Consider the following 11,089-nt stretch of genomic DNA (forward strand, 5'->3'; position numbering starts at 1 on the left):
AAATGACCCCTGGGAGTGGGGAAGCAATTGAAATTGTAATTCACATCCCTGAGCATTAGTCATAGGATCCACTGTTTGAAAGCACTGCTGTTGTCATGCAAGTTTCTCTTTTTCACAGGAAGGAAGACAGGCAACCAACTGGCCAAGATGCAGCCAAGGGAACACCGCCATCAAGAGCTGAGCAAGATCCAGCTCCTCAGCCTCTCTCCCTTCCCAACACCCATCTCTCCTGTGTGTGCCACTAAACTATCTGCTTACTTTCTGTTACGTATTGGGCTGGAAGATCCCAGGTCTGTCCATAAGAGATGGGCTGAGCTTGGAGCTCTGGAACAATAGACCACCAGGATTCTAGAAGTAACCAATGAGGAGTCAATGTTATGCAAATAGAGGTAACCAATGAGGAGGCAATGTTATGTAAATAGCCTATTGTTGGGAGTGGGGTGTGCTTGGGTGTGGTTTTTGCATGCTACTTAAACAGGGCTGTTGCCCTGCAGTCTTAAGAATTGTTCCTGAAAGCACTAAATAAAGTAGAGTTGTTCACTGTAATGCGTCTTGAACCCAGTATTTAACACTTTCCAATTTTCTTAGCCACACTGAGAAGGGCTTTGACCATGAAAAGTGGTGTATAAATTCTCCAAACAAACAAATAATGTATTTCAGAAAACATTTAATAGAGTTATGTCATATCCACAGATACCTAGCAGCACACCTAAATGCCTATTTATTATGACATGAAGAGCTTCCATTGGTACCTTTCAGTGTTTTATAGTAATTGTTTTTGATTCTGTGAAAAATTCGTAGGAGTCCTTTGCCCCCTCTCTGCCTATACCTGAGGCTTTTATGCCACCAAAGGGCAAATTTAAATCCCTGATGAGCCAACAGTTGGTCCACACCAATCCACACTGGAGTCTCTTAGCAACACGATGAACCTGTCCCACGTTTCTTGACCAGACAGTGGCTGCCAGGCCATATTTGACCCCATTTGCTCTTGTAATTACTTCCTCTTCGGTATCAAACACTGTGATGCAGGTCACAGGACCAAAGATCTCATCTTGCATGCAACATGAGTTATCTTCAATATCAGCAATGACTGTTGGAAGCAGGAAGTAGCCATTCTGGTTTCTAGGATGAAGAAACAAGAGGTCCTTTCCCTCACCACACAGGATCCTAACTCCTTCTTCCTGAGCTTTTTTGATAGAATTCTTTACCTAAAGGGAACAAAAATGTGTTTTTAGAAAGGCCCATAATTTCTGATTGTCATACCAGATATATAGACAAATATGGGACTATTATCTAGTAATAGTAGTTCTAGAGATTACAGATACTTAATAAATCTTGACACTGAATATTAATCATTGCAGGAAAAATCTTAGGCACCTAAAAATACAATGCTAGTACTTGAAAATTTGAAATCTATTTTCTACCCAACTGACAATATATTTGAACGGCAAGAAAAAAAGGCATTTCTTACTCAAGTTTCTTGTCACTTGTGGTGAATTTACATGGCCTCAGTGCCCCGTTTTAATAGATACCCCAGGTTCAAATCTGTTAAAGCATACTAGTGTAGGAGGCAATGTGAGGAAAATGCTTTGGCTCCTATGCCCTGTTTGTTTGGAAAACTGCTTGGCTGCTGTGTGAGACAAGATGCTGGACTAGATGAACCACTGGTATAATCCAGCAGGCTCTACTTATGTTATAATATTTCTGCTCTGACTTATGAAGTCCTACCAGTCCCTTATACCAGGCTAACTATGGTTATATGGTGATGTAAAAAAGCATTCTGCCTGTGTTCTAAAGTCTTTTTTTTACCTGCTGGCAAAGAGGCCCAATTATTAACAATCCTACCTGATTAAAAAAAAGAGTCTTGTGGCAGCATAATTATTAATAGATCTATTATGGCATTAGCTTTCAAGGAATTATTATGGCGAATCATTTATTATGGCATGGCCAACTTCAGCACACTGCTGTATGGACCCTATTTTTATTTTGTTGCTCCCATGTATATATTTGCATGAACTGAGGACACATTGCAGGTACCTGATAAAATGGGTTCTCTAAGGCATATAAGTGTACACCATAATAAATCCACTAGTCTTTAAGCAGTCAAAATACCCTTTTTGTTAAGTTTCAGCTGTGACAGGCTAAAAAGCCACCACTCTGGAATTAGTGTCCCATGCAATGGTATTTGAGCACAAGTGGTTTGTTTTTACCTTTGCTAAATGTTCTTTACTTATCAGTGCTCCCACATCAGTTGTGGGATCTGAAGGGCTTCCAACCTTCCATTTTTTGACAGCCTCCACAAACCTTTTCAAAAACTCTGAGTAAATGGTCCGCTGAACAAAGATTCTGCTTGTGCACAGACATATTTCACCCTGAGAGAGGGAGAAAAAAACAGAGATAACTCTGTCATGGACAATTATTACTGAAAATTGCCAAAACTATTCCTTCCAACTCATGAAACACAGTAGTGTGAAAGCATAACTTGATCGAAAGCTTTATTGATTATTTCACAGAGAGAAGAATTTCTCTCAGACCTCATGAGCAGAAAGAATGCACAGGCAAGAACTGAGGGGGGGGGAAGTAAGTAAGTAATAAATAGAGTTAGGATAAGGTAAGATATAAAATTGCTCCATCAAATTCATATTTCAAATGCGTTACTGTTTGGTGCCAAACAAGGCTCTACTTTTCTTTATATATTTTAAGTTACATATAACCTACCTTTGTCACTGACTCAAGGCACATTGCAATACATAGGCCCCTGCCACACGGCAGAAAAAAACACAGCCAAAGTGCGGCTATTCAGAGCCGCACCAAAAAAGACACGTGGTGGGATCACACAGATCCCCTGAGCCGCCGCGCCGTTGCTACCCGGCACGATCAGATGCCGGGGAGGAAGCCACCGACAGGAGACCGAGGCAGCCGGCTGTGCATGTGTGCGCATGCGCAGTTCGGCTAGGAGCCTCAGATGCGCCAGCAGAAGGACGTGCCGGTGATCCCACGGCCGTGCTTGCCGCGGCCTTTCTGGTAAGTCCACCTCTGTAGGTGGTTTATTTTAACAGTGGATTTTCGGCTTGAAGGGCCAGATCGGGGACGGGTGCGCGCCGCTTCCCAGATGTCGCGGTGAGATCGCGCCCGTTTGCTGCGCCCCCGATCCGTCCCTCTCCCGGCCCAAAACCTTCCGTGTGATCAGGGCCATTGAAAACAATTCAAATAAATGTGAATTCTCAATTCCTTGTTTGCTAAAGGAATGGGAAATCTGAGGAGGCATTTATGAGGAGGAGAAGGGTAAGGAAGGAGTAGCATTTCACCTCTCCTGAGTCTACTGATTCTCCACTGTAAATACCTCTCCAGCACCCACAGTAGCATTACAATAGGCACATGGCCTGGAGAAAACCCAATGATTTCCTCATAGGATCTTAGTTTGTGCCTTAGTCTCCTAATTTCTCTCACCAAGCTTCTTCTTCAGCCCCTACCCCCTGCTTCACACAAGGAAGTTCATCATGCAATGACTGCCACCTCACATGAATCAGGTACCACAGACTGAACATCCCATCACCACAAACACAACATTTTCAAGAGGAGCAGCTGGGGCAGTTGCTTGCATGGCAATGAATGGGAAGTCATTGAGTGATGGTGTATGAAGTGATGCAGTGCATGTTTGAAACACAGCCGACGACAGACTATTGGAAAAGGTGTAACCCTACAGTGAAGGGAAGGGACAATATCTTGGAGACTGACAGATTGAAGGTTGTAGTGTTGGAGCTCCCAAAACAATGACTGAGTGTTGAAGAGTTGTGACAACTGTTCTTCTTCAGAAATTGGGTATGATCACCCACACCTGTTTGTCACCCGATTGCTCTCGTGAAGTGCATTTGCTGCTTAACCAACTGAAGAGCAATGCTACCATTAGTCAGTTTGGAACCAGCTCATAATATTTGGCCAGTGAATGAATGAGTGACATTACTACCATTCTCTAAAGACTCAGAATGACTAACTTCTGCATGTTCAGGGCCTATACTCAGGAGGCCAGGTGGCTACAGTGAGCTGCTAGGCACATGTACGGAAGGAGTATTTACTCTTGTTGAAGGTTTCATAAAACTCACATGAGCTGTGTGACATCACAAGGCAATTTACGGAATACCACGGTGACATTCCCTGATCCAAAAATTGCATGTCTGCAGCTTTCAAACAATTTACAAAAAGCTTGCTCATGCAACTGAAATAAAGCAAGCAGTTCTTCAACCATGAAGATTTTAAAGCTTGTAACTATTTGGATCCTAAGCTTTATTTTCACTTGTGTTCTTCTTCATACGTTACAGAGGCAATCCTCAGCTGACAAAGTGCTTCCCGCTGGTGGCATGCACTTCTACTTATGCCTGACCAATGTCTTTCAAGGAGCGGCAAAATGCCTAGCGCTGGAGGAAAGGTGCTCCAAAGTGGAGGACTGCCTCCACTCGGGATAAAGAGGAGCACAGACAGAAACAAAGTTCAGGATCCAAGGCCCTGTTTCATTTGCAGTTCACAGTACTTCTTCACTCAAGGAGTAATTAAGTTGTGAAATTCAGTATCATTGGATGTAGTGATGGCCGCTAGCATAGACTGGCTTGAAAGGGGTATTAGGTGAATTCATGGAGCATGGCCAAGCTGTCTAAAGGGAATCTCTACATTTAGAGACAGTAAACCTTTAAATACCAGAGATAGGAGACAATATATGGGGAAGGGCTTTTTAAAAAATTAAAATATTTCTGTCTCACCATTCCTCACGGCAGCTTACAAAACATGACTTAAAATACGCAGAATAAAATAAAACTCTCCTCCCCACAAAATATACCTGTGGTCTGTACTACATTAAAAGCTCTGGCAAATAAAACGGCCTCATAGTGCCTCATAAAACTTTCTAGAGGACTCAAGAGGACACTGTACCTCAGATGCACAGTGCTAGTATAGCGACTGACCACAATGTAGAAGATGTAGTATAATCATGCATAAGGCAATATTGACACATATATGGGAGAGGCGGTCAATACACATACATTAGGGACTGAGGAGAATTCTCTGAACACTGAGAAATCTCAGAAAGAACCAAACAGCAAATCACTTACTAAAAATTCATGAACAGTATCCACTCTGAGTTGACACCATGTTGGATGGACTTTAAGCCAATCCCTGCCTTATAAAAGTACCTTTCACACACTTCAGCTTCACAAGCAAAGCCCTAAACTGGGAGTTGACCATTGCAACATACCTGATTAGCAAAGCTGGATCTTACAGTGGCAGGGATGCATTTATCCAAAATGGCATCCTCAAAGATGATGGCCGGATTCTTGCCTCCAAGCTCCAATGAGAGCTTCTTGCAAAATGGAGCACTCCTTTCAATGATGCGCTGACCAGTAAGTGTGCTTCCAGTGAAGGAAATCAGTGGTACCTTTGGATGGGAGACTAGAGCATCCCCAGCTTTGGAGCCATGCCCAAATATGATGTTCACGACACCTGGGGGGAATCCTTATAATCACAAATATACGAAATGTTAAGGAAACAGCATCTGGTCCTAGGAAAGAGGGAGCAGTTTGATTCCATGGCAGAGTGAGAGCAACACAAAGGAAGAAGGCCCACTCTCCTCAGAAACTGACTCCATCCCGTTGTTGAGTGTTCAATTCAGTGGCATAGATCTGGGGTGGGAGAGATTTATCCCATGACTGCCATGGAGTGATGAGGCCAATGGGGCAATCATGTTGGCGACTGACCAAGGATGAGATAAGCAGGGATTTCTTAATCACAAATCTGTTGCATTGTTTCTTTAGATTTGTGGAAAGGTGGGATACAGATCACTTTTAAATCGATAGATGGAAACATTGTAAGCACTCTTAAGGTACCTTCTGCAGTCTCTAAATAAGGCAACATCTTCCCATAAAGTAATTAATACCAAAGCTCAACTAACTAATGAATACTGGTTGCATCTATATACTATCAGCACCTGTGGCCCCCATCTGTGGATAGCAAAATAAGTGGATTGGGGTCACGTGGAGGTTAAACACGTGGAGACAAACTCAAAGGACTCCCTAGGCTTGCAGAAAAGTCTGAAAATTTTTAAAAAAAACATGGTGGGTTTAAATCTCCTGAAAAGTAAACTAGCATTGTCTGCACATGTGCAGACAACACACTTACTTCCTCTGTTGGCTGCATTGTCATCAGTGACAGGGGAAGAAATGTTGCCACTGTTGTGGCCAAGCTGTAACTTCTGTGCAGACAACACACTTACTTCCTCTGTTGGCTGCATTGTCATCAGTGACAGGGGAAGAAATGTTGCCACTGTTGTTGCTAATGGGAGGGAACCCTTCAGGAGCCAGGAGCTACGAGGAGCTTGCCAGCATCATTATTGGGGGGGTGTCAAGAGGGCGAGGGAGCGCCCCTCCTTCCTATGCCGGGGAACAGCCTACCAGTACTAGACAGGAGCAGAGAGTCCGGCGCTTTCCTGGAGGTCCGGGGGTCTTGGATCAACTCCCATGCAGAGGGGGACCAGCCAGAAAAGGGGGAGGAAAAGGACGACTAACTGGCTGGGCATTTAGGCAAGGTGCAGACAGGGCATGAGACGGTTGGCGAGATGACCAGTGTAAAGAACCTGTCATCAAGTCTAATGTCCTGGCTAGGTTCCTTTAAGATGTGAGAGGTGGGAAGCCCGGGGAAGCTGAGCAGCTGTAATAAAGAGGGAACACAGGTGGAGCCGGGGAGGAATGGTTGCAAGCCGGGGCATACTAAGTGAAGTAACTTGGAAGTTCACGAGTCTGAGGCAGCCCTGTGACCGTCGTTACAACTATCAGGCAACCCGGAGGCTTCCAACAACCCAATATCTTCTGTGCATAACCGAGACGCTGACGGGGTGGTGTAGAAACTTTGGTGAACCTAGTGGCTGGGAATCACATAGGGCTCACCACCACCATTGACAGCAGGGAGGAGAAGCCTTGGTGAGCTCAGCAGACAGAAGCCACACAGGGCTTGCTGCCATTGATCAAGGGGAGCCTTAGTGGTCTCGGTGGCCCGTAGCCATGGAGGGCTTGCCACCCTTGAAGGGGGAGGGAGCCTTGGAGGGCCTCGCAGCTGGAAGCTGCACAACACTCTCCAGCATGGTTATTGATGGGGGGAAAGCTGGGCTCAGAAGCAGTAATGGGGGGAATAAAGGTAAGTGGTGTCAAGGATCCCCTTCTCCTGACTGTGATCACATCTGACAGCAGTGGCTCTGATGGGGGAGGGGGAGGAAGCCAGGCCCATAGGCAAGAGCAGCGGCACCAATGGGGAGGGAAGCCACAGCAGGCCCGCAGCAGCTGCAGTGATTGGGGGGGAAGGTGGCCCAGCAGCAGACCCTAAAATATGTGATGGGGGAAACAAGCTGTGGTGGGGAAAAGCCGGGAGCTGTACTGGGGCCACTGGAGTTGTTGGCAATGGTGGGGTGCCTTGGTGGTCCTGGAGATGACAGTGAGCCCATTAGTGGTGGTGCTCAGGGCCCAGAGAGGGTCGTGGTAATGGGTGGGAAGGGAGCCCCCAGCATCAGCAGTGGCAACATGGGGGAGAAGCCGCAGCAGGCTGAAGCCGGGAGCTGGGCTGGGCGTGCTGGAGTTGTTGCTGACCTAGGGGGAGCCACAATGGCCCTGAGGATGCAGTGGTGAGAGGGAGGTTATTAAGACAGGGAGTAGGATCCCCCCCCCCGCAAGTATTGCAGGTCCTCACTTGTATGATACTATTTCCCCTACCTTATACTTTCCACATAATCATTTATTGTTTCTGTAATTTTAATCTTAATAAGCTATATCTGGTTATTTTATTGACTGTACTGTTTTAGATGTGATATTGTATTAATTGTTATACTGGTTTTTAAACTACTGTAAGCCACCCTGAGCTGCCTCGGCGGAAGGGTGGGGTAAAAGTCTAATTAATTAATTAATTAATACCTATTGGGGACACATGACTACCATAAAAATGGTCATGTTATCCGAGGCCTTAGGAAATAGATGTGCCAGTAGTATAAACACTGTTCCATTGTTGCATTTTAACAAATTGCTTTGCATTGTAGTATACAACACCCCCATAGAAGGATTTGTCCGTCTTTTCATTTCAGGGTTACCTGCTTTGTCTAGAAGCTTGCACATCATCCAAGCAGTGACTGACGTCATTTCACTGGGCTTGGCAATGACAGTGTTTCCACACATGACAGCTGGGGCAATTTTCCAAGTCAGCAAGTAAAGTGGCAAATTCCAAGGGCTAATTAAGCCAGCTGAAGAAGGAAGGAAATGAAGCAGGCCCAAAAGGTTCAGCAAGTTTGTTCAGACAAGAAGTCTTGGCACTTAGCGCAAAGCTCAGATTCCCCTGACATCCAGCCAAAAGGGTGTTGTCGCACCCTCTGGAAGAAGCAGTTCAGCTGTTTTTCCTTTACTCTGTACCCCAATGATAGCTACAAACAAGGAACCATACTAAACTGCTACCCTACCTAGGAAATATTTATTTATATGGACTTCCCATGCATATATATTTTCGTGAAATAGGCATAATTTATTTCCTTAATCGCTTACAGCATGGTTTATTATTATTAGCATTAAGATATTTTACGTGGAAAAATCACACTCATATCAAAGGAGGAAGGGATTCTCTCTCTGGAGGGCTGCGACTTAGATCAGAGAAATAGCTTGAGTGGAGAATTAAATACACACGCACTCCCCAATATTCTGTTCTAACCAAAATTGAAGCCACCTGTGCCTCTAGTTTTTAAAAGGGAAGCAAAATAAACACATAAATGTCTTGTCACGTGAGTTTTGACCCTAACTGGGGGATCTGAACACAATTCCAAGCCCAGCACTTTAACCAACAGAGCTCACTATCACTGCCTTTTTTTGCCATAAGGTCTCAGCTGATATACAGCAACCAGATAAGGCTTTTAAGGCAAGAGACAGTCATAGGTGGCTTGCCATTGCCTGCCTCCATATCATGACCCTAGTATTCCTTGGAGGTCTCCCAACCAAAATACTAGGCAGGGCTGACCCTGCTTAGCTTCTGACGAGATTGGACTAGTCTGGGCTGTCCAGAAATATGGCATTCCTCTACTCCACTTCTCTCCCCCACCCATTCATTTTAGGGTTGCCAGCCCCCAGTGGGAGCAGGGGATCCCCTGATTTTGCGGGCTCCTCCCCACCCCCAACAGCCACAACCCAGCATGATGTCTCCAACGTGATGATGTCATGCAGAAGTGACATTATCATGCCAGGGACATTGTGCAGCGACACTGTGGTATTTTGGACAAAATTCTTATGGTTATCATGGAGTTCTGCCCAAAGTACCAGAGTGTCACCACACAATGTCCCCAGTGTGATGACATCACTTCAACATGACGTCAACACATTGGGGACATCAAGTTCGGCAACATTGCCGCCCCCCACTTCCGGAAAGTTCCCTCCCACCCCCCACCAGTGAGGAGGTAAGACCCGGCAACCCTATTCATTTTGTTAACAATGCAGACAACAGTGATAGATTTAAAGTTTGTTTACAGATTCTTTGGGTCCTCTCTGCTGGGAATGTGGGAGGACTGCACTTCAAGGGGCTTATTGCTGATTTTTGCTTGTAAAGTTTTAATCTAGTTTTGGAACTAGTGTTGGAGGGTATATTCTGGATAGATTTCAGCTAGTGCATTAGTAAAAACATGTCAAAACCTGAATATTGCTTGCAATATTTGCAGTATTAGAAATATAAACATGAACTGAATCATGTACATTATATTTTTCTGAATAAAACTGAAACAGAATATTTTTTAAAAAACCTATGAAAGTCCTAACTTCCCTGCTGATAGCCTGAAGGTCACAGTTGCAAATGATATGTGGGAGAGCAATGTATTTGTCAGAGTGTGGGGAGGAGCAAGCTCTTCCCCTTGTGCCATTTGCCCGATAGATATGTTGGAGTGGTTAACAATCCTAAACTGAAATTCAATTCAATAGCAATAAAAAGAAAACTTCACTATATCTAAACAAGGTATCTTCCATAGCAGATATTCTGTCCCATAAAAAAGTAACTTCAGTTATCTGGAAAGACCTTACCAATTCCCACTGGTGTTCTCACAGTATAATGCATACAATCCATATGGTCCATCTGTGTACTCTCTGATGTCTGGTGAAGAATGGAAGATGAAAAAAACCGGAAGTTGTATATTGCCCGGGGGATGTCCACCATTCTAGCAAACGTAATTGTTTTCCCTGAAACGGACATTTGGCAAGCATCACTGAACTCTTACAATAATTATTACAATCCTTTAGGTAGGTACAAATTGTCAAAAGTTCTAACTCCTGAACTATATTTTAAAGTTTTCTTCCAAATGAACAAAGATAATGGCACAGTTCTTATAGATGTTACACAGGAAAGGGGGAGGAGGAAGTCTAAAATATTCAATAACCAGATCAAAGAGCAAACCGAAAGTAACAGCTGCCCAATACAATGGATGTAAGAAGTAGGAGCACTCGGCACAAACGTTTTAGTGCACTGGCATATCAGTGCATGGTTTGCGTTTGGCTTACTGGCAACTGTTTACCTCTGTAATTTCTCATTCTTTAAAGCATCTCCAAGAAACACTTTATTCCCCTAAAAAACTTGGCTGGCCATTCCCTTTACTTACTGGTTATTCTACATCCCACCTACCCAGTGCTGGATTTATGTATAGGCTAAGTAGGCTGAAGCCTAGGGCCTTTAAATCTAGGAGGCCTCCACAGCCCTGCCCCCCCCCCCCGCAGGCAGTCTCCCCTCTCCCAAAATTGCAAGCCCAAGACTTCATGCGAGGGCAGGGCAACTCGGGCCCAGCAACTATGAGATTCAGGGCCAGCCAGTGGGGCCCAATTTGAAACTCTGGGGCCCAACTGGAAAAAATTTTGTGGGGCCCCAGTTCACAGCCAAAGTCTGCAGAATCTTAGAGATATAAATAAAATCCATCTAGATTGCCCTGGTGCGGGGGCCCTCTTAGGAGTGGCCTGCAGGGCCCAATTTGGTCAAATTGCTCCAATTGCCTTAAGGCCAGCCCTGATGAGACTGTGCAGGGGTTGGACTGACAAGCCCTGCCCCTTCT

The 11,089-nt window shown here is 44.8% G+C and overlaps 1 protein-coding gene across 3 annotated transcripts in view; it reads right to left on the reverse strand.

Annotated features, from left to right (window-relative positions):
• Window positions 1–755: 755 nt before the first annotated feature.
• Window positions 756–11,089, reverse strand: part of ALDH8A1 (aldehyde dehydrogenase 8 family member A1) — a 17,318-nt gene continuing 6,984 nt past the window's right edge. Inside the window, exons 3-7 of one of the 3 annotated variants that reach the window (XM_015412184.1) lie at window positions 10,074–10,229; window positions 8,117–8,266; window positions 5,246–5,502; window positions 2,211–2,372; window positions 756–1,208 (exon numbers count right to left, since the gene is read on the reverse strand). In XM_015412184.1, the coding sequence (XP_015267670.1) occupies window positions 756–1,208; window positions 2,211–2,372; window positions 5,246–5,502; window positions 8,117–8,266; window positions 10,074–10,229 (1,178 nt within the window). The remainder of the gene's footprint in view (window positions 1,209–2,210; window positions 2,373–5,245; window positions 5,503–8,116; window positions 8,267–10,073; window positions 10,230–11,089) is intronic. The other 2 variants (XM_015412258.1, XM_015412330.1) reach the window with 2 other exon arrangements.

This window comes from Gekko japonicus, unplaced genomic scaffold (genome assembly GCF_001447785.1).
Source record: "Gekko japonicus isolate JY-2015 unplaced genomic scaffold, Gekko_japonicus_V1.1 scaffold184, whole genome shotgun sequence".
In the NCBI taxonomy this organism is placed as follows: domain Eukaryota; kingdom Metazoa; phylum Chordata; class Lepidosauria; order Squamata; family Gekkonidae; genus Gekko; species Gekko japonicus.